The sequence below is a fragment of the Balaenoptera musculus genome, chromosome 15, assembly GCF_009873245.2.
Source record: "Balaenoptera musculus isolate JJ_BM4_2016_0621 chromosome 15, mBalMus1.pri.v3, whole genome shotgun sequence".
Lineage (NCBI taxonomy): Eukaryota > Metazoa > Chordata > Mammalia > Artiodactyla > Balaenopteridae > Balaenoptera > Balaenoptera musculus.
The window spans coordinates 74,534,768-74,562,573 of record NC_045799.1 but is presented as its reverse complement, the minus strand read 5'-3'; the positions used below and the strand labels follow the sequence as shown (position 1 = coordinate 74,562,573).

The window sequence follows — 27,806 nt, the reverse complement described above, 5'->3', positions numbered from 1 at the left end:
GTGGCTCACGGGCCCAGTTGCTCCACGGCATGTGGGATCTTCCCAGACCAGGGCTGGAACCCGCGTCCCCTGCATTGGCAGGCAGACTCTCAACCACTGCGCCACCAGGGAAGCCCCTAGTGTTGTATTTTTAAATGAAACTAAGCAAAAGCAATTTTTGTTTCTGATTTTAAAAGCCAACAGTTTCATGGGATAAACATGAAAAAAAGTTCAAAGAAGAAAAAAGTAACCCACAACCTTGAAACTGGAAATAATGATTGGTAATATTTTTAGCATATTCCCTTCCAATATACCATATATATTTAAATAAAGAGATCATACATAGATACCATAGTATTTGGACTTTTTTTTTTTTTTTGAACACAGGTCATTTTATGTTGTTGATAAGCTGTCTTGTTGTGGTTCCTTCTTTATGTCTTTAGCAGTAGAAGATACTTTCTGGTAGGTTCTGCTCTTTTTCATCAATGGCTGTTCTGCATATAGTTGTGATTCTGGTGCACCCATGAGAGGAAGTGAGCTCAGGGTCTTTCTACTCTGCCATCTTGGCCCATCTCCTGAGAAACTGTATTTTGACTTTTTTATTAGCATTAAATTCAGTATTTTTAAAAATGATGTTTTAATAGCTGCATACATTCATCATGGGAATATGCCAAAATATATTTAACTATATCCCTATTGATGGAAATTCAGAAGATTTCCAGTCTTTCTTCATGATAAGTAATGTTTTGATTAAAAATTTTATACAAAAACATTTTTTAAAAATCTTTATTTCTTTTTCTTTTCCCTTCTGACTGCTTATAAGATTTTGTCCCTGCTTTTTTAACTTTTTTAATTTCATTATGATGTGTCTAGGTGTGGATTTCTTTTTTTTTTTTTTTTTATTCTGCTTAATATTTGCTGGGCTTCTTGAATCTATGGGTTGATGTCTTTCTTCGGTTCTGGGACATTCTTAGTCATTACCTCTTCAAATATTGCCTTGCCCTATTCTCTTCTGGGATTTCTGAAGCCTATGTCAGACCTCATCATTGCATTCTCTGTTTCACTTATCCTCTTTCATGTATTTTCCATCTTTTTATCTCTGTGCTTTTTTCTGGAAATTTTCTTTTGATCTATCATCTACTTCAATAATGTTCTCTTCAAGCTGTGTCTAATCTGCTATTAAACTACCCAGTGAGTTCTTACTTTTACTCAACTTTTCATTTCTAGGTTTTTCTCTCTTTTTCAAACCTGATGTGTCACTTTTTATAGTTTCTAGTTCTCTGTTGAAATTTTTAAGTTTTTTTTTTAATCTCCTCAAACATAGTAAACACAGTAAACATAGATATTTTGCAATTAGTGTCTGATAGTACCAATATCTGTAGGTCCTGTGGCAACCTTTCCCTTGTCTCTTATCTCCACAGGTCGAACTTTTGACATCTTGATTCCTGATGCTTCTAATTATCTTTGGTTTTATGTTAGAGATTGCATTTGGAAACTTATTTACGGAATTAATTTGAAACCTAGGGCGGTATGATCTGCCTATAGTGAAAATTTTTGCTTACTTCTGTAAACACGGGAGTGCTAGCAGCCCTGGTGCCCTTCATTGAATTTGAAGATTTGAGGTTCTCTGGACCACCCAGATGACATGAAGCAGCCTGGCAGCCTGTGGGAGGGCAGGTTGATTTCCAGTAGACAGTTACTCTAAGGACAGCCTTTCAGGGTCCTAGACAAAAATGGAGGGTAGCTTCTCAGGTTGTTCATCCCTGGGGAACCCTGAAGTCCAACTTTTAACTCCCTAGTCTTCTGAGGTTGCTCCTCTGTGTTCATTGCTGATGTTCGTGTTCCTAGTCCTAATCTTCAGGCCAAAAATGCAACCTCAAAAGGGGACTTAGCCTCTCAGCTTCCTTTCTGGACTAGTACATACCTCCGAGCAGAAGCAAACCCACTGCTGGGCTTCTCTCTCTTTGTTTCATTCTCAGCGAGATCTCAACTCAATCATTTCCATTTGTTCGTCTTTAATGGTTTTATTAAGATTTAAATTTTTTGCCCAGTTTCTTCCATTGCTTTCACCTAGAGAGTTGTGCAAATCACATAATCTGATATTCTCTAGGATATATTCCTAGGAATGAAATTTCTAGGTCCAACACATGTCCATTTCTGAGACTCATGTGACATATTGCCAAATTATTTTCCGGAAAAGTTGTTTCTCTTACGTGACTCCTTTGTTCTTTTTCCCTCTTTGTTTTCTCTTGGTGTCTTAGAGTCCATTTATTTTTCTAAGTACTCTAAATACTTCTTCTAAGTACTCTGTAGCAGGTTTTACATTGCAGTTGCAAGTCAGATGTAAAAAATACTGACTTATTTTTTCATATTTGAATTCAGCTTGGTCTCTATCTCCCGTTTCACTGATGATGGAAATGAAAACTAATCATGTCACTTCAAGGTAACTCAGTTTCTTCCAATTTAAATCCCCATCTCTTTGAAGTCAGTTGCTCAGCAAAATCAGGATTAAACGGCTTATATTCTTTGTAAGGGCCACTCTTCCTCCTCAGAGGGTTTGCTTCTCTTGCCTCCCCTCTTGAATAGCACTTAGGAGCAAGGGGAGCTGGCCATGGGGAGAGGTGCTGGGCTGCAGGCTGCCCTCTGGAACCTTCCTGGCCCCTGCTGATTTATCTCACACATCCCCACCTTCAGAGCTTTCCCCCTCTGTATCCACTGCTGATGTCCTTGGTGTTGGTCTTGAACTCTGGGCACAATATCCACCTATTCTGTGCCCTCCAGTCTCCTGACTCCTCGTGATCCAGCCTGGTAACTATTTTGCCACCCCTTCCCTGGGGAATGCAGGAACATCAGGATTCCATGCCACGCCAGGAGCTGGCTGTGAGCGCTGGGAATGCTACCGTAGGTCTTCTTTCTGTCTAAATATCTCTCCATCATATCTGCCCCACTCTGGGCACCCTGCAACACCTTCTCCCTCCCCCCAGAGTTCTAGGCAGCAAGCAAAGCATTATCTCAGCTGCCTTCCTAGTCTACATGCAGGCTTTCTCTCCCCACCCTGACTTCCAGCCTAAGCAGTAAGACTAGAAGAGGTCTTCTCTCAGGGCTATTCTTTTCTCCACTGCCCCTTCAGCCTTCAACCCCAACCCAGGAAAAACTAGCCTCCTTTTGGGATTGGAAACAGCCCATCTGTCATGGTTCTCAACCCTCGTTGCACTTTGGACTCAAACATGGATGTAGAACAGTTGAATCAGAGTGTCTGGAAGGGAGGCCGAGCACAGGTAATTTTTCAAAGCTCCCCAGGTGAGCCTATAAGGTGAGCATCGAGACCCACGGCCCTGTTACACCTTCCATCCTCCGGCTTTGCCTGACCGCCATCCTTGATATTTCCAGGGATGTTCCCAGTTTAGAAAACACTTCCTCCCGTGTCTGGCTCACGCTTATGAAATCCTGGCTTTGAGACTGTTTCAGAAGTTAGCGTTCAAGGGGTGGTTTTATCGTCACAACCGAAAATTAACATCTTTCTGCTGCTTTTCGTCCTAGTCTTAAAGCACCCCAGTCCCATCTCAAAGCTCCTGATCTCAGGTGGCCTCGGCCTACAGCGGCTTGAAGCAGGATTTCCGTTCTCTGGCCGGAGACTGAAGTCAGGGCGCAGCAGTGAGAGCACTGAATCCTAGCCACTAGACCACCAGGGACCAGTGGCCAGTGACGAGGCCCTGTCCCGTCAGCTGTATAGAAATGAATTTCCACATAAGAGACAGAACATAGTGAAACATGTAAAGTGTTTATTAGGAGGAAAAAGAGTCCATGTGGATAGACAACACGGGTGGACTCAGAGAGAGAGTCGCGCCCTCGTGGGTAGTTTGAATCACTTATACGGGGCATTTCTTCCGGGTTTCCTTTGACCAATCATCTTGCTTTGCCTGAGATGAGTCTGTATTTGGTACATCTCATTTACTTACTTTTAATTTTATGTTATCCCATAGAGCCTGGATTTATATAGGATGTTCTAAAATCTTCTCAGGAAAATTGTCCAGCATGCACAAATCTCAACACTGTTCTTTTTGTACAGGAGGAAAAATAATTTTCCCTCTGCCCTTCTAGGTTCTCAGCTGAGAACCGCGCCCCCCCCCCTCCCCATAATAAAAAGACAGATTACTTGGAGAAAAACAAACATCTGTTTAATAACCTGTATGTCTTGGGTATTCATGGAGATACCCAAGAACACTGAGTAATTCCCAGAAATGGCCAAAGCCACCACCTGAAATACCATCTCCAGCTAAAGACAAAAGAAGATGTTGGGGAGCAGGGAGGCCTGTTAATGGAAGGTGACCAAGAAAAGCACAGTAAACAAAGGTAAGGTTTGCTGGTGTCTTCTCCATTGGGGAGCGTTTATAGAGATTTAGGGTCACCCTTGTCTTCCTGGTGCAGAGAGGGAGACACCCTTCCAAATGGAGATTTCCTTTCTGAATGTAAACTTCTCTTTCAAAAGAGTTACTTTTAGATTTTTCAGAGCTTTTCCTAAATCTGCTGTTTCTTAAAAATAACCAGCTCAAGATAATCCTGTGCCAAAGAGGCGTATTTTGGGGTGGTACATTCTGCTGCCCTTCACTTTCTTTTATAGAACAACACGTGTGTCGAGAGCCTGATGCCATTTTCAAGTGTACGACCCAAAGCATTTATCAGATTTGTTCTTACATCAGCTCTGGAAGCTGCAGCAGGACTATTATCCCCCTTTAACAGATGAGAAAGAGGCTCATCCATCTTCCAAGTCTTCCTCTCCCCTGAGGCCCTTATCTATCCTTCTCCAAGTTCCCTTCTGGCCACTCGCTAGGTAGGTACCAAGTTACTCCACGTGGCATCTGGACTTCCCTCCAGGGCTCCTGTTCTAGAACAGAATTCAGCAAAATTTTTCTGTAAAGGGACAAATAGTCAGTATTTTTAAGCTTTAGGATCCAAGACACACTAAATCAAAGCTATTATTTAGGTACTTCTGAACAAGAGTGAAAACCAACTTCCACAAATATTTTACTGGTGAAATTCAAAATATAATAATAACGAGTTCAATTTTTTGGAGTCCGGGTCTGCTAATGAGGAAAATTGAATTTTTGCTGGGGGAGGGGTAGCATTTTGCTTCACTGAGATTCAAAGCTAGTGCTTCCATCTTCAAATGGATTATAAATATTCGTCTGTGAAAAATGTTCGTAGCTCTCTGTCTGGACAGAAACAGCCAGAACCTTGTTCTGGACCTTTCTTCTTTTTCTCTTCCCCAAACATTCACTGAATCTATGTTTTCAGCTCACAAGATAGCATATGTCATATATATATACATATGCCACATATATCGATGGTTTATAACTACTTAACGTGTTACCACTTCTTCTGAAACTTGATGCTTTTACAAAAATAGCCTTCAAAGGATACTTTGCAAGTCGGTTTCTCAAAGCCTCAAGAAACTATGGTTAGCAAAGAGTGAAAGTGTTATGCTGAGAAAATTATTTATAGGAAACATCTTGCTGCAGAGTTTTGTTAGAGTCTTTGTTTGTTTGTTTTTTGTTTTGAATAGATTTTTGAGTTTTATTGAAATCTTACATGAACAAGAAATTGGAAATACAATCACATCAAAGAACAAATTGTCACGGCTTTGACGTTTAAGCCAAACAAATTTTGTAGGGCAGATTTCAAAAAGGTGTGAAGTTATAACAATTTAAAAACACAGTTGACCTACTTCTAGGAATGCAAAACATACAATCATAGGTTATTTTCAATACAAGAAAACTTAAATTTGTTTGCTTTAATTTCTTAAAACTACTAAGACAAAGCACTAGCTTGTATTTTTAAGGGTCTTTGTTTTAATAAATCCAGCCTAGGCAAATCAGTGAGCCAAGGAAAGGCGTTTGGGACTGGCAGCTTCAATCCCCCACTGACACTTTCTGCATCTGTGAAAAATCGCACTGCAGAGAGATGAGCGCTACCTTTATCCTCCACAGGAAAGGCTCTTAATACCCAGACAGTTCACTTCCCAATCTGGAGGAAGTTGTTTCGGCGTGAATTATCTTTTCAGCAGCAAAAGGGAACGTGTTACCTCCATTTAACAGGCGAAGCGCTGGCCTTTGGGCCCTATTTTCTGGTGGGATATTTGTGTGCTGGATCCAGCATTTGATTTTTTAAAAAGGCAGCGGTACTTACCCTTTTGGTATTTATATGTATAGCAGAGGCAAATGGAACTCTGAGTATTAAATTACTGTACTGTGCCAGTTGAGAATTCTATGAGAGCCAGCCAACTCCTTCCCCCAAATTGTATTTTTACTGTTCAGCAGCTGCAAGTTCCCAGGAATCTTCAAAGCAGGACCACTTATTTTACCCAGTGCGAGAGCTCTTAGCTGCTGCCGGGTGTTCAGTGATCTCGTCTGGGAGGCAGCAGGATACCTAGGACGGTGTGGGATCGGACACCACCAGGTTGCTCCTAGCTCCGAACTTATTTGCATGTGTCTGCCCTTGGACAGTTCACTTAACCTCTAGCCTCAGTTTCCTTGGCTGGAAAGTGGGGCTAATAGCTACCAAGTAGGGCTGCTTTGAGGATTAGGAGTAATTATGAATTATACTCCTGCAGCCCCGGATGCATCACAACAGGGCGCTGTTGGCCTGGGTGATGCGGTGCCTGCTGAGTTCTCCTCTCCCGTCCCTGCCCTGTCTTTTGGTCACTTTAGCAAACCAGTGTCTGTGCCAGAGGGTGACTGAGGAGGGTGACATCCACATCAGGACCTTGTGTTTATTAGGAAATGGTGTAGAAGAACTCATGGTGTGCGATGTTATAATAAAATGCACTGAAATCAGTGCATTTTTGATTAACCAAGCTACTTATTGCCGAAAAACGTGATGGTACCCCCAAAATATCCCAGTGCTGGCTGGGCTCTGAGAACGGGATTTGCAGAAATTCATGCAAAGACAGCTCCAGGGATGGCAATGAGTTGTCTATGCTTTTCCTACAAATGGGGCCTTGGTGTTAGAAGATTCTCAGCTAACAGGCCTGGATGTTAGCTGAGGCAGAGCTGGGACCAAGGAAAATGGCAGGGGTTGAGTTTGAGGACAAAGAAAGGCAATGAGGCCCAAAGAAAAGAGAAAACAGGGTATAAGCTCCGGACCTCTGACTCCTGAACCATTAGCCAGACATGCATTTGGAGATGTGGCCACTGGGGTGGCAGTGGTGGGGGGCAGTTGGGAGCTCCAAGAGCGGCAGGAGGTAAGAGGTGGGCAGGGCAAAGCAAGGGGCAGACAGACACTCCAGCCCCTGTAGCCACCGTGGTGACCTAGGCAGCCAGCCGCGCTGCGACACGCACACACCCCGGTGCCCCGGTGAGAGCCGTCGCTGAAAAGGGGAGGAGGGAAGACCCTTTCCGGTGGGGGCTTTGTTCTGAAGACAACTCCTCACCGTGTCCACGCGCCACAGATTCGCAGTCTCCGTTTTCTAGCTCCATCTTTGCCCTGCACCCCTGGAGTCTGATCTTTCCACTCCAACAGCCTTGCTGGCGCATATAGATACAGACGTATAGATACATCGCTATAACTCCAAAGCTTCAACCAGAAACCGTTTTTACTAAGGAACACCAAGAAGTAGTGCTTGCTTTACTTCCCCACGAGGACGATCTCTTAGTGTGTTTTTATCTCCTCAAGCGCTTGGTGCATAGTCTTACAAAGGCATCCTCCATTGCCTGGTAATGCTTGTTGACCAGATGACCAAATGCACAAACGAACAGCCACACTTGACCCCTACTGAGAGCCCTTCTGTGCAGTGCGGGTAAGGCATTGAGTTGAACAAGTGCCAGGAGCAGCAAGGAGGTGGGATCTCACACATTTTCTCCTGGACCCCACAGGCAGAGGCACAGACTGACCCTGACCTCAGGGCTGAGAGGAGGTGACCTCTGGACGGGCTGGGCCACCTGCGGGGCTAAGCATCCTTCACCCGTCACTGCAAGCTGGACAGGCATTTCTCTTGGGCCACTGTGACTGCCCCACTCTCTTCCCTGGGGTGTTTTCATACACCCACCCCTGATACTGACCTCAGACTTCACACCTTTATACCATGTTGTATACTAGACTTCCTTATTTCTCTTTCCTCCTAGAACTCAGGCTTCCTTCGCTGCCTGTCTCGTTCTAGACCCAAAATATTTCCTGGAGTGCCACCATTTGCCAGGATGACCTCCCTCACCAGCTTCTCCCCTCTGTTCCCCTCCCCCTCAGTCCTTCACCCCTCTGCTTTTCTTTAAAGTTCTTGATAACACTTCACACGTGTTGAGTACATTGTCCTGCACGGAGACCGTGTGTTTTCATCACCTCATCAGATTCTAACCACAATCCTATTAGGTCTCCAGGACAGAGTCTCATGCCCAGTTTACTGATGAGGAGACTGAGTCACAGATGGTTGGACGACCACCCAGCAGGACGTTTAGATTAATGAGCTTTCCCTGAGCCCTGGGGCCGTGTGTCCCCACCCATCCTAGAGTGAGCACCTTGGTGCTTGCGCCATTTATCCCAGATTGTGAAAATATGGTGTTTGGGCTAAAATTGGAAGCATCTTGGGACGGTATCTCCAGAGTGCTAGAAAATCTGTCTCCATGAATAGAAGGTAAGGATGGAGATAGAACCACCCCTCCAGTCTCCTGCCCTCTGTTTAACGGCAACTGGAAAATTTGGGTTCCCATTTATAATGTAATGTGACAATCAAAGGAAGCTTAAGGATTATTATCCCCAGTTCCACATTTTTTTATTGTGGTAAAATACATATACAATTGACCATTTTACATGTATAACTCAGTGGCATTTAGTACATTCATAATATTTTGCAACCGTCACCACTATCTACTTCCAGAATATTTTCATCCAAATGGGAACCCTGTACCCACTAAGCAGTCACTCCCTACTATCCCCTCCCCCCTGCCCCTGCCAACCACCAATCTGCTTTCTATCTCTATGGATTTCCCTGTTCTAGACGTTTCATGTAAAGGGAATCATATAATACATGACCTTCTTTCTTCTGTTACTTAACATGATGTTTTCAAGGTTCATCCATGTTACAGCATGTCTCAGAACTGTAATCCATTGTACAGGTGGACCATATATACATTTTGTTTATCCATGCATCCATTGATGGACATTTGGGCTCAACCTTTTGGCTACTGTGAAAGATGTTACTGTGAACATGCACGTACAAGCTGTTGTTGGAATACCTCTTTTCAGTTATTTTTGAGCGTATACCTAGGAATGTAGCTGGAGCAGAGAGGGCAAGAAGAAGCTCAGAAACACAGACTGTCCAGATGGAGCCTTGGAGGCTGTTGTGAGACCCTGACTTTTACTCTGAAGGAAATGAGGAATCACTGGAGGGTTTCCAGCAGACACATTGCCTGATCTGACTTACATTTCAATAGATCATTGAGAGTTGGCTGCAAGAGAGCAGGGTGGAAGCCAGTTGGGAGCCATGGTGGTAATCCAGGCAATATGATGATGATGGTTCAGATTACATGGTGGCAGTGAAGATGGTGAGAGGTCCTCAGATCCCAGATGTATTTTGAAGGTAGAGCCATAAGAATTTCTGACCAGTTGGCGCCAAAGCCAACACCAAGGGGTTTTTTATTTATTTATTTTTTAATTTTTATTGATTTATTTATTTATATTTTTTATTTTTGGCTGCGTCAGGTCTTAGTTATGGCATGCAGGATCTTTCGTTGCGGCTCGTGGGCTCTTCGTTGTGGTGCATGGGCTTCTCTCTAGTTGTGGCGTGCAGGTTTTCTCTCTCTAGTTGTGGTACGCAGGCTCCAGAGGGCCTGGGCTCTGTAGTTTGCAGCACGTGGGCTCTAGTTGAGGTGCACGAGCTCAGTGGTGTGGCGCGCAGGCTTAGTTGCCCCGCGGTGTGTGGGATCGTAGTTCCCTGACCAGGGATCGAACCCAAGTCCCTTGCATTGCAAGGCGGATTCTTTACCACTGGACCACCAGGGAAGTCCCAACACCAAGGTTTTTACCCCAACATTTGGAAGAATGGAGTTGACATTACCTAAGATAGAAAAGACAGGTGGGACAGGTTTGAGTGGAAGGAAGGTTAACGATTCCTTTCCAACTGTGTCTGAGGAATCCCTTAGACATAATGAGCCATTGAGTAGGCAATTGGATGTACCAGTCTGCAGTTCAGAGGAAAGATTCAGACTGGAGTGTAAATTTGGAAACTATTGGAGTATAAATGCTATTGAAAGCCAAGAAAGCAAACATGATCACCAAGGAGTGAATGCAGATGGAGAAGAAAAGAGATCCAAGGGCTCTGCCCTGGAGTCCTTCTACCCTGAACATCAGAAAGCAAAGGAAGAGTCAAGAAGGAAGATTGAAAGGGGCGTCCAGGAAGACAGCTGGGCGTGGAGAGCCTGCTTCCAGGGAAAGGGAATGATCTGCTGTAACAGAGGCAGCTAGGAGGGCACACGTGATGAGGACTGAGAATCGGCCATTAGATATAGGATGAGTTATCTCTGACCTTGACAAATGCACTTGCCATGTAGCAGTGAGGATGAGAGCCTGGTTGAGTGGCTTAGAAGAGAACTGGAGAGAAAATTGGAGACACCAGGTGTACACAGCTCTTTAATTTATTTTATTTATTTATTTATTTTTGGCTGCATTGGGTCTTCGTTGCTGTGTGCAGGCTTTCTCTAGTTGCGGAGAGCAGGGGCTACTCTTCGTTGCGGTGCGCGTGCTTCTCATTGCCGTGGCTTCTCTTGTTGCGGAGCACGGGCTCTAGGCGCGCGGGCTTCAGTAGTTGTGGCACGCGGGCTCAGTAATTGTGGCTTGTGGGCTCTAGAGCGCAGGCTCAGTAGTTGTGGCGCATGGGCTTAGTTGCTCCGCAGCATGTGGGATCTTCCCAAACCAGGGCTCAAACCTGTGTCCCCTGCATTGGCAGGTGGATTCTTAACCACTGAACCACCAGGGAAGCCCCTACACAGCTCTTTAAAGGGGCTTTGCTGTAAGGGGGAGCAAAAAATGAGGAGAGGCAGCTGTAAAGGAAGTGGGTCAAGAGGGGAATTGTAGACTGTGAGCTGCTAGGAATGAGCCAGCCCAGGACGGAAGACGATAATGTACAGTGTTGCTCTAATATGTACTCAGGGTTTTTAAATTCAGATATGGCGAGGACAACAGATTATTGCCATTAAAAAGATAGTTTGTTACCCACAGTTTCCAAGAGAAGGAGGCCTGCCATGCCACACAGGGCCATCCGGGGAAGCACCTGGGGCAGTTAGGAGGAGGAGAAGTGAGGAGAAGGCAAAAGCCCAAGTCTTTACTGCAGTTTCTTCCAGAAGAAATGGGCGAGGCAACGTAAGCAGCTGATCTGGCTTAGGATCGGCTAGTTGGAATATTTTGGGGTGTAGGGGGCTGCCTCCAGTTATCTGGTTCCTGGCCCTGGGGTGATCAGGGTAGAGGGCTATTGCTTCCTGGAGTGTAAAGACCAGGTAGGGGAGGTGGCTGGGAGTGTGGGCTCTGGGCTGGTTAGCTTGTATAGGAGAGGCATCTTCTCCAGCTGGTTTTTCGCTGTCTCTAAGAACTGGCGAGTCCTGGGAGGGGCAGTCTCTCCCCAGTCAGCAAGGCCCCAAGTGCCAAAGCATCAAGAGTACAGAAAGTAAGAATAGATTTTTAATACAGGTGTATTTAGGGGAGGGGGGATGGCTGAAGTGAGGTCCCTGAGCAGCGAGAGAGGATGGGTGGAGGGGCTGGCCTCAGCTAAGAGCATGGACAGTTCAATTACAGCAAAAGGGAGGCAGGCGGGTGACGGGGGCCACTAAGTGGGTGGACGTGGGAGGTGGGGACATCCGCTTTTGTTTGCTGCTTTCTTAGGGAAGTAGGAAGGAACGTGGTTGGTTGAGAGGGAGGAGGTGGTGTGGGAGGTTTGCGGAGGAAGGAGACGCTGGGGCAGAGTCTTCTAGGGGAGTCAGGGTGGAGTAACTCGGGCCCTGGAGCAGGATTGTAGGACACCACTGAGGACCCACTGGACACACAAAGCCCTGAATTTAAAGCCAAACCAGCCTGCGGAGAGTTGCACTTAGCATCAGGGTTCTGCCAACAAAGCAAAGTGGGAGTGGGGAAGCCAGGGCGCTCTTACAATAAGCAACCATGGCTTTGAGCTTGGGGGGTGGAAAAAACACAAGAGGAAGGGTTCCACTGTCAAGGTGGCAGCGCCAGTGGACTGCAGGTCCCAGTGGGGTGGAAGGAGGGGTGGACCCGGTGAGCTCGAGGAGGTGAACTGGAACGATAGGGGCTAGATGAGAGAGTTAAGTGCTTACGGCCAGAGAGCACAGATGAGTTTTTTGTTTTCGTATTTTTGTCAAGGTATATTTTCTGTAAGACATATATCTTTGTTTTTTGCAACATAATTTTTTTTTCCAAAAAAGATAAATATGTTTTGAGGGGTGGGTAGGATTTGGGCAGACGGAGGTGGTCTTGTGGAGGACATTTCTGGAGAAGGACGTCCAGGCATAAGTTGGGACATGTTTCCCGAACAATGAATTGCCCAGTGTGCTCAAGCCATGGGCAGGCACGCTAAGGAAGAACTTTACTTAACTCAGGAGAGAGTAGGGAGCCAGTGAAGGGTTTTGAGGGTGGACACATCTAGAACACAGATGGGCCCTTTGTCACCAACGAGGAGAGGGAGCAGTGACATTGACAAAGCTCTGCATATCTGGGTGGAAATTCCTGGGCCTGCCGCCCTGTCCTCCCCTGTCTCTCCCTCCCTTTCTCCTCTCTCTCTCTCAGCTGGAACCGTCGTGTATGTTGCATATATTCTCTGGAACAGCAACAATAAAGGCGATTATTTTTAATTTCTGTTCTTCTCCTCCATAATGGAGCTATTAGACTTTGGCAGATCCCTTAATATGATTATCTTTTTTGAATGATCTCGAACTGAAATGTTTGTGCTGATGGTGGTAATCGCAGTGGAGTTTGAAGAACGAGGCTGTAGGCTCACGCTCCAGGAGCTCATCACCCCGAAGTGCCATCAACTGTGGTTTGGTGGGCAGGTGAGGGTGAAACCTTGGAGGGGAAGTGGGGCCCCGGTGGGCTCTTGGTTCTGCTTGCAAGGACGGGTCTGGCTAACCGTGCCACCAGTGCAGTGGGTCCCAGATAGGGCCAGGTGGAGGCTTTCTGCTGGAGACCTGCTTCTCCCGAGCGGTGAGGACAGCTGTCCATCATCAATCCAGAATTCAGAGCAGTCATCCACTGAGCTCACCAGCACCACTCGCTGGCCCAGCCATGGGTGAGGATACGCCTTTTAATTATTTTAGTCTCCACATCGACCAGTGATACATCAGTCACCTGCTTGAACCTTGCCCTGCTCCCAGCACAGTGGGGCAGCCTCGGAGCCCTGCTGTTTGCAGAACTGGGTTCTTGGCTTAGCAGGGAGGCCGTCTCCTCGGGGCTGGTCTCCCAGGCTGCCTCCAGCCCCTCCTCTGCACCATCCCTGTCAAGCTTGGCCTCATTAGAGTGCCAAGATGTGTACCAGCGCCCAGGCGCCCTCTTGACACGGTGGCAGGTGTTTGACCGTGGCCTTTAGGGGACCTTTCCACATGCCACCAACAGCAATAACGAGCACCTGCTCATTCCACATCTTCGTTGCGTGAGGACCAGCCTCCTGCCCTTCATCTTTGGGTTCTGACAGCCCGCCAGGATGCGGACGGCAGCCTGCTTGTCTGTGACCTCTTTGCGGGGCCTCGTGACAGCTGGATGGCTGCTGCGGCCTAACTTTAATGAGGAGGCACTAGGGGACCTCTCCGTCCTGTCGTGGGGAGTCCAAGGGCTTCTGATGTGGGACCTGCTGGAATACGCTGAATAGAGCTGTGAGCATCTGGTAGAGGACCCAGGGTGACTCATACTGTGAATCCATCTCTCCTTGCCACCGCAGCCAAACAATACCATCCAGATAAAGCCAGTTATATGAAAATATCAGGCTGCGTGATGGCGAAAGATGCTTCCTAAAGGGCGAACTGAGAGGTATCGGGAAGGAAGAAGCGGCCTGTGTCCTTGACAGTGAAAGTTCTGTGCTTTGAATCCTTCCCTCCTCCTCCTCCTCTTCCTCCTCTCCTTTCTCTTCCTCCTCTCCCTCCTCCTTCTCTCCCTCTCCTTCCCTCCTTCTTCTCTGTTCATCCCTCCCTCCCTCCCCTAGCGACCGCACACTGTCCTGCTGCCCTTGGCTTCTGGTTCAGGTCAGCTAGTTTGTCCCTGGGGCATCCCGGGGCCCTTCCCCACCAGGGGCGGTCACCAGATCTGTCACACTCGTTCATTCATTCAACAGTATCTAGCTCTGTGTCAGCAAGGCACTCACTCCTGGCAATACAACAAGAAATTAGGGGGATAACTTCTCTGCTCTTGGAGACCTGGCAGTTCAAGAGGGAGATGGCTCCACAGGCTGGTTCTGCTGGTACAAACACTAATTCCTAAGTCCCGTCTCTGTAAGTCTGGTTCCATGGTCTGGGCTGCACCCAGGAATCTGCATTTTCTAAGGAGCCCTCGGGGTGATGCTGGTGTGGATGGATCCTGAACCAATCTCAGAGAAACATGCTTTTCAGCCATGGGGCTGTGCCCAGAGCCACCCCTTCGAGAGTGTTTGTTGACTGCTGTGCCCTGTGATTCTAAGTGCCCTGCTTGCTCTCGAGGGCTTAGAAAGCACAGCGTCTTAGAGCAGGATCTTAATTACGCATGCGTGTTAACATTGGAAATTTTCAGACCTTGAGCTTAGGGGTTGGAGAGACTGTTCTAACTTCTCAGAATTTCTTGATGTGCTCAGCAGTGGCTCTCTAGAAAACTGAGGTGACACCAGTGCTGGCTCCCGTTCCCCCTTCTCTGCAGGCTCCCGCCCTCCCAGGACCACATGTCCCATCTCCAAGCACACATGTCACTGGCATTTCTCCATCACTCGAGTGACCCTGGCTTGTAACTCTCCCAGAATGAATCTTCCCTGAAGTTTGCCTCTTCTGGCTGTGTGATAAAACGTCCACCCTCCCCCAGATCATAAGTAGAGGGTGGGGGAGACAGCATATGTCATCGGCACCATTCAGTTGCAAAGAACAGAAACCAGTCTAATACACAGGGGTTAAGTCAAGGAGGATAGATCGGGCTTCCCTGGTGGCACAGTGGTTGGGAATCTGCCTATCAATGCAGGGGACACGGGTTCGAGGCCTGGTCCGGGAGGGTCCCACATGCCGTGGAGCAACTGGGCCCATGCGCCACAACTGCTGAGCCTGTGCTCTGGAGCCCATGAGCCACAACTGCTGAGCCCGCGTGCCACAACTACTGAAGCCCACGCGCCTGGAGCCCGTGCTCCGCAACAAGAGAAGCCACTGCAATGAGAAGCCCGCGCACAGCAACAAAGAGTAGCCCCCACTCGCCGCAAATAGAGAAAGCCCACACGCAGCAATGAAGACCTAACACAGCCAAAAATAAATAAAATATAAATAAATAAATAGATAAAAGGAGGACAGATCGCAGAGACACAGGGGGCTCGCACATGACCCAGGGGCAGAGAGCGGAGCCAGACCTGTCAGCAGATGGGCAGCTGAAGACACCAGGCCGCCCCCCCATCCCCTGGTCTCACACCTCCACAGTGCACCTGCCTCCCTCTGCTCAGCCATCCTTATACAGGGACCACCGGAGCTGCCCCCAAATGGCAGCCTGAGCCCTACGGATGGATGAGACCATCTAGTTCTAGCTCCCAGCACTGTCTCGATTCCAAGTTATGGGAAAAACATAATTTGATTGACCCCGTTTGGGATCTGTGCTCACTCCTGGTTCAGTTGACTGAGATAAGAGTCGGGCTCACATAGTGCTTTTCCAAGCAAGGGGTCAGCTGCTTCTCTCAGAGGGACCAAAGGCTGCAGGAAATGACTGACAGTGAAGTGGCTGCTGTCCTGGTGTAACTGGTACAGCTGCCCCAGTAGAGGGCAGTGTCCTGTGTCCGTAGGTGTGATTGGGGTGAGCTTCCTGGAGAAACGTGCAGGGCAAAGGAGCATTATTCATTGAGCCCCTGCTCTCTGCACTGAGCTCATTGCATATCTTTTCACAGCGATACTCCACAGAGACTTCACTGGGATCCAAGAGGGTCCATTAACTTCACACAAGTACAGTTTCCCATGGCAGCACCCATGTTCATCAAACTAGGTCCGTTCAACTCTGAACACTCACCTTTCCAGTGAGTCCCACTGCTGCCGCGCCATGTGGGTACCAAGAGGAGTCAAAAGTCTGGACATTAAGGTCAAAGTCAAGCTCAAGATCTGGAGGAACAGACGAGGATCTGACATTGAGGTCTACAGTTGAGCTCAGGAGAATCCCCCCAAAGAGCTTCCTGGCGGTCCCAGTGGAGTTTCACGGGGCCTCCTGTATGAGACATCTGTTTCGTCCAGGAAAGCATCTGAACAGCATTTCTGGCGTTTGGCAGTCTGGGGGCTTGCCGGCTCCTTCACGAAGCCATTTCTGAAGAGTGCAGTGAAGCAGAAAGGCTAAAATGAAGGGCTTTGCAGTTGGCTGGATCCTGACCTCTACTCTGTGATTCATGCCAGGTCGCGAGCTCTCCGCGGGCTTCATCTGGAGAGGTCCTACCTCCTTCACACGACCATGGATGTTTTTAAGTGAGAGAGTGCGTGAAATGTGCTTTGCATTTATGCTTGAGATGTAGTAATTACTCGATAAATGGCTGCGATAATCATAGTAATAATAACAACTTAGTTGCTTGAACGCAGGAAGTATGTCGTGTGTTTCTTTACCCCCTACAGCACCAGTAAAATGCCTTAGAGGGGCCTTCTTCTCCTCCTCCCCCTCCTTCAAGTGAGATACAATTGACATGTAACATTGTATAAGTTTACAGTATACAGCATGTTGATTTGATCTCTGTATTGCAATAAGATAACAACCACCATAGCATTAGCTAACGCCCCTAACAGGTCACATAATTATCATTTCTTTTTGTGATGAGAATATTTAAGATCTACTCTCTTGGCAACTTTGAAGTTTATAAATACAGTATTTTTTAAAAAATATTTTATTTATTTAGGCTGCATGGGGTCATAGTTGTGGCACGGAGGATCTTTTAGTTGCGGCATGGAGGCTCTTAGTTGTGGCATGTATGTGGGATCTAGTTCCCCGAACCCAGGCCCCCTGCATTGGGAATGCAGAGTCTTACCCACTGGACCACCAGGGAAGTCCAGTATTTTTTTTTTTAATAAATTTACTTATTAATTTATTTATTCTTGGCTGCGTTGGGTCTTCGTTGCTGCGCGCAGGCTTTCTCTAGTTGAGACGAGCGGGGGCTACTCTTCATTGCAATGCACAGGCCTCTCACTGTGGTGGGCTCTCCCGTTGCGGAGCACGGGCTCCAGGCGCACGGGCTTCAGTAGCTGTGGCTCGCGGGCTCCAGAACGCAGGCCCAGCAGTTGTGGCGCACGGGCCCAGCCGCTCCGTGGCATGTGCGATCCTCCGGGACCAGGGGTCAAACCTGTGTCCCCTGCATGGGCAGGCGGACTCCCAACCACTGCGCCACCAGGGAAGCCCCAAGTCCAGTATTCTTAACGATAATCACACTGCTGTGCATTAGATCCCCAGAACTTTTTATCTTCTAACTGCAACTTTAGACCCTTTGACCAACATCTCCCCAATTCCTCCATCCCCCAGCCTCTGATAAACACCAATCTACTCTCTGTTTCTATGAGTTTGACTGTTTTAGATTCCACATATAAGAGAGTTCTACAGTATTTGTCTTTCTCTGACCTGTTCCACTCAGCATAACGCCCTCAAGGTCCATCTGTGTTGTTGCCAACGGCAGGATTTCCTTTTCTCGTGGCTGAGTAATATTCCGTGTGTATGTATCACATGACTGTCGCTTCTTTCTCCCTCCCGCAGAACACCAGCCATGATTGGCTGCTCGTTTGTGGTCAACAGGAAGTTCTTTGGTGAAATTGGTCTTCTGGACCCTGGGATGGATGTGTACGGAGGAGAAAATATCGAACTTGGAATCAAGGTTTGTGACATGGCATCCTTTCCTCTTAGTCTGTTTGTGTTTGTGAGCAGAACTGCCTGGTCATTTTTGATGTGTCTTTAAAGCTTCTTTAGCTGGTGAATGACAGAATCATTCACCCCACTTCTGTTCCTAAAGATGTTCCAGCAGAGTTGTCACCCCTCCTCAGACGGGGGCAGACCTGGGCTTCCCCCCTCGAAAGGTTGAACAATTTGTCCAAGCCTGGGCGACCCAATCTGGACATTAGCTAGAGAATTTGGTTCCCACTCCCATCCAGTTTCACTTTCTCCTTAAATTTTTCTTAAAATTAAATCATCTCCTTAAATTAGAATTTGCATGCTACATATTTTGACAATTCATGTACATCATAGAATCATAAGATGCCAGAGGAGAGAAGGACCATGTTCTGTGGGACTCTCCCATTTCTCAGAAATGCTTCTAAGGGGGATAATGGGAGGGGGAAGAGGAAGAAGACGCAGAATGGGCCTCTTGCTGGCCCCCCATTCAGATCAGCTCCACTGCTGGATATTTTAGACACTGGGTATTGCTTAAGATTCTGTTTGAAAGATGAAATTCACCATAAAAAAAAAAGTTGGACAAATTGATGCATTCCAACCTCTTCACTTTAGAGTTAAGATCAATGAACCCAAATGAGAGGTGGGAGTGGGGGACACCTGGTAACCACTTAACTGGTACGTCCTCCTCCATACCGCAAAGAGGGGGGTCCTAGGGGATGATTCCCAGCTGGGGTCTCTGTGTCCCCACTGCTCCCTGTCCTGAGCTTGTGCATTCCTGAGCCCCTGGGAAGTAGGCTTGTTGGAAACGACTCAGGACACAACTGTAAGGTTTAAGTTTATTGAATTGCTTCCTCCTTCCGTTGCTGGAATCTCCTTCTTGTTCTACCAGTCAAGTACCCAGTGCAGCACCCCTAGCTCCAGTCAAAGCCTGCTCTCTGTGTCAGATTTCACTCGTTATCCCTAACGGCTCAGGACCTTTAAGACACTGCATCGCCCCCTCCTCTACACTTGAGCCCCCTTCGTGGAATGGGAGGCTTCATGTCCTCATGATGTAATGAATGTCCAGGCTGCAGAAGCAAAGAGGATGGCGGAGACCTTCCCTGGATCCTAAAATCACTCCCTTTTGGAGACTGCAGACTCTTCCTGTGTTTTCAGTGCCAGGCTGGGTTCTTTCCTAAGTGGAATTTGCATAAGATTTCTTTGAAAGCCGAGCAATTAAAAAGCCCATGAATATATTATCGTAGCTAATATACTTGGCCTTTACCCATTTGAAATTTAAGTGAAGGAAAAGATTTGGGCCCAGCATGTTGCACTTGGCCTGTAACTTCAGTTTCTGCCCTGCTCCCATCTCCTTATCCCTCCTCACGCTGCTCTTTTCCTTAGCTCTCATCCACTTCCAGCATGCCAGGGAATTGACTTATTTATTATGCGTATTGTATTTCTCTGCCTTTACTAACTAGCTAGATTGCAAGCTTTACGGGGCACAGATCTCTGTGGTGCTCACCTTTGCATCCCAAGCATGTAGAACCATGCTTCACACATGGCTCAATAGGTATCTGTTAGATTGATGACTGAATGCGTGTTAGGACCCAACATGCGTAGAAGCAGTGACATCATGGAGACAAGCCCGATGGCGACATGGGAGGTAATAACTTGTCCAGGTACTTATTTGTGAAAGGAAGGAGCTGAAGGCAGCCCTGCATTGAGATGGTTAAGCTTTTTAAATTTTTTATAAATTTTATGATAGTTTATAAAATTATATGTATATTTGTATATAATATGTATACAATTATTAAAATTTATAATAATTTTGTAAATTATTAGTTTTAATAATTTAATACTTTTATTAAGGGAGATTTGAATGTCTCTCTATGCTGTGAGAAGGAACCCAGTGGAGGGTAAGACGTCACCAACAGAGGGGAGAACAGGATGAGGGAAGGAGCACTGTCCCTACAGAGGCAGGGGCACAGGTGGAGGGGTTATGGGGACAGGAGGGCCCCCAGATTCGGTTGCCGTGGCAGGCTGCGCTCTGGGGAGAGCAGAGGTGGTGACAGCGGAACCCACTGCTGAGGCTTGCTGGGATGTTGGTCTCCCCATGCTTGCAAAGCAAAGGTCTGGGTGCCAGGCTCTCCCAGGCTCCGTGTTGATGGTAGTGACAGTCCTTCGTGGCCACCCGATCCCTGCAGGAGGGGAGGGGCTTGTCAGTCTCGGCCCTGCAGCAGCGCAGCCCCTGTGCCAGGAGCTGAGGGCCCGTGAGTTCCGCTCTGCACCTCCACGTGGCAGGCTGGAGCTATGGGGCCCAGAGCCTGCTCTCTGACTCGTCTTCTCTGGGGTAGCTCCATGCCCGGCTGTTCTCCACGCGTCTTTATGGAAGCATCCGATGGATGGGGCTCGGATCCCACCCTCATGCAATCACTTGCCTCTTATCCCGGGCACGTCCGGCATCCACGCTGGACATTCGGGAAGGTTTATGCCTCTTACTTCCCATAGACCATGTCATCCCATGACCTACAAGCTGACTCTCCACAGAAGCCTTGGTTTTCTGCTGATTCTCAAAGCAGGGATTGACTGCTGTTGGTACCCTAAGGGCCAAGGCCTGGGTCCAGGGTCCACGTAGCCACTGTCTGCACAGTCGTCTGTGTTCTTAAGGTGTGGTCCCTGACCAGCACATCCACGTCACCTGGCACTTGTTACAAATGCAGGTTCTCGGGCCCCACCCTACACTTATACTCTGGGGTGGCTTCCAGCCACCTGTGTTTTAATAAGCTTTCCAGATGATTCTGTTGCACACCCAAGTTTGAGAGCCCCTGATCTACACCCGACCTTAGCCGGCTTCCTGGCAAATACGTCTCCATTCTCAGAAAGGGGCCCGGGTGAGAGTCCACATGCTTCAAGGCCCACCTTGAAAAATACATTATTAAGAAAGCCATCCCTGCTGCTTGAAAAAAATCAGAGCTTATGTAATATATGTACACATATATAATTATATAAAGTGTACACACATACATTATATAAATTAACCTATAATAACCTATAAGAAATGACATAAAATTCTGTGCTTTAGTTAAGTGGGGAAATTTTAATATGAGACCACACCTTTGTAATTTCTTTGACTAAGAAATAGGTCCATCTGTGATCTAACTATTCTCTAACATTTTTCATTACTTTTTAATTCCATCCTCAGTAATTAAAGAATAGGAAAAATAGAAAGTCTCCCTGTGGTTCAGGGGAAAAAAACCAGTAGGGTTTACTCTAGGGCTATTGTTTGGATGAAAGGCAAGCTTGCCCGTGGCCAAAACAGTCGATACAGTGGAGGGAAAAAAAAGCTTTCCAGGGCTGAGAAAATAAATGAGATCAGAGATTGAAAGGTTTCATATTGTTCTGAGTAACATTAATCAGAAACTATTAACGAGGCATGTTATAGTAACATGTCTAAATGGTAAGAGGAAAAAAAAATTCTCCGAGGAGAAAAGACCAGATAGATTACTTTTAAGTGGTATGAAATCAGATGGCTCCAGGTTTCTCCAATATATCCGTCTGCTTCGGGAAGAAAAGGCACTGTCTTATTCTGAGCTCTCATATAAGAGCGTGACATACACCACTACTGAATCCTGTCTGGCAGCTATTCTGAAAGGAAGGCAGTAGAAAGATGCTGTCAGATCCTCAAGCCATCAGAAAAGGTCTTAGCTCACCATGCATCTCAAGAACTGAATAAAAGGCAGAATTCCTATGTGTGTACATTGTTGTTGAAAATATTGTTGAGACCAACATTTGAAGGACTGCCTCCTTCAAAGGGCTTAGAAATTATGGGCTGTCTGGGGTGGCCTAAGTCCCAGGGCTCCAGATGAACCTGGAATCTCCCACTCCCACTCTTTGCCCCATCTCTTGTTCTTTTTTTTTTTTTTTTCTCCCTATCTTGTGTCCTGTCTCCGACAAGCTGGTGGTATAATTCAGTGTGAGTCCAAAGGCCTCATAATCAGGGGGGCTGATGGCATATACAGTCCTGGTCTGACTCTGAAAGTTCAAGAATCAGGAGTACTGATGTCTCAGAGTGAAGATGGATAACTCAGCCCAAGTAGAAACATGAAACATCTCTGACAAGTGCTGTTGACTGATGCTCTGATCCCCACCCCAGCCACTCCTCTGTCCATGGGCTTTGGGACTCATCATCCAGCATCCATGTTAACCATGAAGGATCCTCCCTGCCCTCAGACCCCTGACATCAAAATCCCCAATGTCCGGAAGCCTCTTGTGACCTTTGCCTTCCATTTGGAACTCTTGGGCTTAAGTCTGCTCTATCTATTGGATGTTGTGATTTGGATAATGGTCACTCCTGGAGGTGACCAGACCATCAGTTCTGTCTCGTTTTCCTAATCCTTAGATTGTATGAGTCTTTGGTTCTTCCTTCCCTATTGGCGTTGGTCATCTCTGGCTATGGGAACGTCTTCATAGTGCAGGGTTAGAGTATACCTGTGATAAAATTCAGAGCGAAAGCCCCTGGTCTTGTGTAGATAGAATAGGCTTTGGGATTTCACTGACTGGTCTTTAATCTGGATGCATATATTTCAGGTGGCCAACAGTTCAGATGAATGCTTTTGGATATAACGGGGAGCCTTCTCTGCTCTAGCAGACGCTTTCGCTAGGGAGACCACAGTAGACAGACATGGTCTCTATCTCCATGAAATTTATAGTCAGGCAGAAAAACCATTCATTTAACAAGTAATTACCAATGGGATGAGTGTGAAAAGATAGGACAAGGGGAGAATAGAGGAGAAGATAACAAGGAAATACAAGCTGCTCTAGGGAGTTGGGAAGCACCTCCCTAAGGAAACGATGTTGAAGACTTGAAAAATATGTTGAATTTAGATAGGCCAAGAAGGTGTGGAAGTGGAGTATAAGAGTAAAAGAATATTCCAGGCAGTTTTGGTTGTATGAGATGATTAATTTGTAGAGATCTGTTAGACAGCATAGTACTTATAGTTAACAATGCATTGCATACTTAAAATGTTGCTAAGACAGTAGATCTTATGTTGTGTTCTTTTCAAAAAAGGTTTGTTTGTTTGTTTATCTATTGAGATATAATTGACATACATCACTGTGTAAGTTTAAGGTGCACAGTAATAATAAGTAAAGAGTGGAGGAGGAAACGTTTGGAAGTGATGTGTATGCTTATAGCATAGATTGTGGTGATGGTTTCCCAGGGGTATACTTATCTCCAAACTCATCAAGTCGTATACATTAAATATGTACAGCTTTTTAATGTCAATCAATCATGCCTCAATAGACTGGTTTTAAAAAGAAAAAGGATATTTCAGGCAGAGAGAAAGGCATGTGCAAACGTTTGGAATTCTGAGAAGGAAATATATTCTGGGAACTGCGAGTCGTTCCAGGTGGCTGGAGCAGGTAAAGGGAGAGGGAAATATGTTAGATATAGTGGCAGCCATCTAGTGGCGTTAGGTTATGCAAGACTTGTAAACAAGAATTTGGCTTTCTCTTAAGGACCACTGTGGACATTTTGAAAGAAAAAAAAAACACATATGCGATATAAGAGGCATATATCTGTGTGTGTATGTGTATCTATACAAAGTCCCATGTTTTACCCATAACCCAGATCCTCTGGAGGCATTTAAGGGGAGCGAGGTTATCAGAATTTTTTTTTTTTTTTTTAAGAAGAGGATCATTATGACTGCCATGTGGAGAATGGATGATAAAGCTGGATGGACTCGGGAGGGGCAGTGAGAGAGGCTGGACTATGGTTGGGGCAGTGGGAGAGAAATGGACACATTCAGAAGGCAGAATAGACAGGATCTGAGGATTGAGTGTCCAGAGGGGATGAAGGGAAGCGGGAGTCAAGGCTGACTCTCAAGTTACTAGCTTGAACAATTGGGAGTTGCTGGTGCTGTTCTCTGAGATGAGAAGCACCGTTGGAGGATGTCTGGGACAAGGCAGAAGCTGATGCTTTCTGTCTGAGATGTGGTGAGTCTGAAGTTCCTGACACTGTCCAGTTCATCCAGTAGGCAGTTGGTTGTGTGGAGATTAAGCTAAGGGTAGAGGACAAAGCTTGAGATAGACTTGAGCATCTTTGGTACCTAGATCATATTTGAAGTTGCCAGAGGCAACAGGTTGCATAGAGAAATGAGAAGAGGGGATAAGACAAAAGTCCAGAAAAAAAGCAACATTTAAGGTGTGGAAGGAGTAGCTGGAAAGGAAACTGAGAAGAAGGGACCCAGAATAAGAGTAAAACCAAGAGAGAGAGGATTTGTGGCAGCTGAGAGAAGAGTGTGTATCCATACCCAAAGCAGGCATGGAGAGGAAGGGATGGATCCGGGCACCGTTCAGGAGACATCATGATGAACAGGAGCTGGTGGATGATTGAACATAAGGGATGAATGAGAGGGGAGTGTGGGGTAGCTCCCAGGTTTCTGAGCAACCGGGTGGATTCATTTAGAGAACACTGGCAGAGAAGAAGGTCTGTAGGTGGGAATTCGAGAAGTTCCATTTTAGAAACATTGAGTTTGAGGAGTAACAGTCCTCTGTGACCTGGCAGTGAGATGTTGAGGGAACACAGGCGTAGGATGGGGTCCCAACCAAGAGTAGGAATTGGGACGAGGTTCCAGGAGAAGTATGGGGTGTTCACCGTGCCACTCTGGGGTCCACTGGACAGTGGGGCTCAGGGCTTAGGCTGACATCTCTAAAGTGTATTGCCATCCTCTTAAATAAGAAAAGCTGAAAAAACACACATATGCATATACACACCCTGCCCCCCAAACAAGCCTTCCTCAAGAGACTTTCCCAAGGACGGCCAGCAACATGATGTCAGTTTGTAGAATAAAATTGTTTCCGTAGAGTTTCTAAACTCTTTAATGATAATTTTGTACCGGCTGGGAATTCCACCCCGAGTGGATGAAGGTTTAGATGATACTGCCTCTTGTTACTTTTTTTTTCCCTCAAAACAAATTGGAGAATGAAGAATTGTCATTACATTTTATGTTAATTTCTTTTATTTTTATTCAACATTTTATTTTGGAAAAGTTGAAACATACACAAAAATAGAACAGTCTAATGAATCCAAATGTACAAATCATTCAGCTTCAACAAATAGCAACATTTTGCTGTGTGTTTTTCAGTTGCCGCCTCGCAGCTTTTAAAAAGCAAATCCCTAGACATCATATCATTCTGCCTACAAAAACTCTAGAGTGCATTTCTAATATATAAAGACTTTTTTAAAGCGTAGGCTCAAAATAAATTTACACATAGTAAAATCCATTACCAGTTCATGTTTCTCAAAAATGTTTCTCAAAATTCTGTGAGATTTTCTCAGCAACAAAAACAACAACAAATGCGATTTGTAGACCTTTCCAAACAAAGTCTACAAATTGCATTTGGTTGATATGCCTCTTTTCAGTTTTTTTAATTTTTAATTGAAGTATAGTTGATTTACAATATTGTGTTAGTTTCATGTGTATAGCAAAGTGATTCAGTTATATATTTTTTCAGGTTCTTTTCCATTATAGGTTATTACAAGATATTGAATAGAGTTCCCTGTGCTATACAGTAAATCCTTGGTGTTTATCTATAATACATAGTGGTGTGTGTCTGTTAATCCCATACTCCTAATTTATCCCTCCCCACCCAGATTCCTCTTAAATATCTTTTAATCTAAACATTTCCCCTCACCTTTATTATTCTCACGTCATTCATTTACTGAAGACGCCAAACCATCTGTCTTGTAAAATTTTGCACAATCTGGACTTGACAGATTGATTCCACTTCATGTCTTCAACATGTTCCTCTAATCTCCATTTTCTCTAAGCCGTATTAGATCTAGAAGGTTGATTAGACTCAGTTTCCTTCTTTCTAGCCCTTCCTTCTTTCCCACAAGAACACTTTAAGTGATGCTGTAAACTTCCTATCACATCACATTAGGAGATGTATACCATCTGGTTGTCTGGATTTTAGTGATGTTAAGATTCAACAGTGGGTCCATGTGTTTTCAGACTGATTTATCCATTATAAAATTCCCCACTCAACCTTTCACCTAATGGTTTTAGCAGCCACTAATGATCATCGCCCAGATCCATTGTTTCATTAGGGCTTACGAAATGGTGATTTTTAAATTTTACATTCATCCTGCGTCTCTAAGCCATAATTCTACTAAAAATGAACTTAAACTCATCAACTATTTGGATACTCTGAAATATAGGTAAAATAGGAAAGGCCGGATAAATGCTTGATTCTTTCCTTTTATTTAAACAGTTTTAGAATATTGATTTGGTGCCATAGCAACCTCCAAAGGTGACCAATAGGCTCTTTTCCAGTAGTGTTATTTTTTTTAATATATTTTATGTTTCTAAATCCATTACAGTCATTATTCATTTTTTGCCCATTCTGTATGTGTTTTTTTTTGTTTTTTTTGTTTTTTGGCTGTGTTAGGTCCTCGTTTCTGTGCGAGGGCTTTCTCCAGTTGTGGCAAGCGGGGGCCACTCCTCATCGCGGTGCGCGGGCCTCTCACTATCGCGGCCCCTCCTGCTGCAGAGCACAGGCTCCAGACGCGCAGGCTCAGCAGTTGTGGCTCACGGGCCTAGCTGCTCCGCGGCACGTGGGATCCTCCCAGACCAGGGCTCGAACCCGCGTCCCCTGCACCAGCAGGCAGACCCTCAACCACTGCACCACCAGGGAAGCCCTGTATGTGTTTTTATTAAAGTCTTATTTAATACAGTAAAATGCAGATTTTCAGTCTTCAGTCTAATGGGTTTCACAGTTACATACACCCCAATAATCACCTCCCCAAACATGATATTGAACATTTCCTTTGCCTGAGAAAGTCCCTTGTTGCCTCTTTCCTGTCACTTCTCTCTACTCCCCTATACCACCTGCTCCAGGCAACCATTTTCTGATTTTTATCACCATAGGTTAGTTGTGTCTGTTCTAGAACTTCCCATAAATGGAGTCAAACCTTATATACCCTAATCTTTTAACTAATTAATGTTTTTGAGGTTCCTCCATGTTGTTTTTATTTCTGAGAAGTACTCCATTGTGTGAAAATATGATCATTTGTATATTCATTTTTTTGCTGAAGGATAGTTGGGTTCTTTCCAATTTAGGACTGTTATGAACATACATGTTAAAGTCTTTTTTGGACATATGTTTAGATTTTATTGGGTACATACATAAGAATTTAGTAGCTAGAATGTAGTGAAGATGTATGTTTCACTTTTTAAGAAATGGTCAAACAAGTGTCTAAAGTGTTTGTACCATTTTCCCCTCACACCACTATTGTATGAGAGGTCCAGGTGTCCACATCTTTGCCAGTATTTGGTATTTTCAGTATTTATTTTAACGAATCCAGTAGGTTTAAAGTGGTACCTCGCTGTGGTTTCCATTTACATTTCCTTGATAGCTGATGATGTTGAGCATCTCTTGTGCCTATGGATAATTTGCACATCTTCTTTTGCCCATTTTTAGACATTGTGTTGTTTTATTTTTATTGTTTATTTGTAGGGATTCATTATATGTGTTCTGGGTGTGATCCTTTTTTCAGATATACATACTGTGAATATTCTTCTCTAGTCTGTGGCTTGTTTATTCATTTTCCACTATATTTTCTTCCGAAAGCTTTATGGTTCTAGCTTTTACCTTTGGGTCTATGATCCATAAAACTCTGAAGAAAACAAAAGAGAATATCTTGAGGTAGACAATACTTTTTGGACTGGGTACAAAAAACATTAACAATTTTTTAACAAAGTGATCAATTGGATTTAATCAAAATTTAAAATTTCACCTCATCA

At 45.5% G+C, this 27,806-nt stretch overlaps 1 protein-coding gene across 3 annotated transcripts in view; it reads left to right on the top strand.

Moving 5' to 3' along the window:
• Nucleotides 1-27,806, top strand: part of GALNT17 (polypeptide N-acetylgalactosaminyltransferase 17) — a 472,484-nt gene that overhangs the window by 326,473 nt on the left and 118,205 nt on the right. For all 3 annotated transcript variants that reach the window (XM_036825175.1, XM_036825178.1, XM_036825176.1), the window contains exon 6: nucleotides 17,887-18,004. In XM_036825175.1, the coding sequence (XP_036681070.1) occupies nucleotides 17,887-18,004 (118 nt within the window). The remainder of the gene's footprint in view (nucleotides 1-17,886; nucleotides 18,005-27,806) is intronic.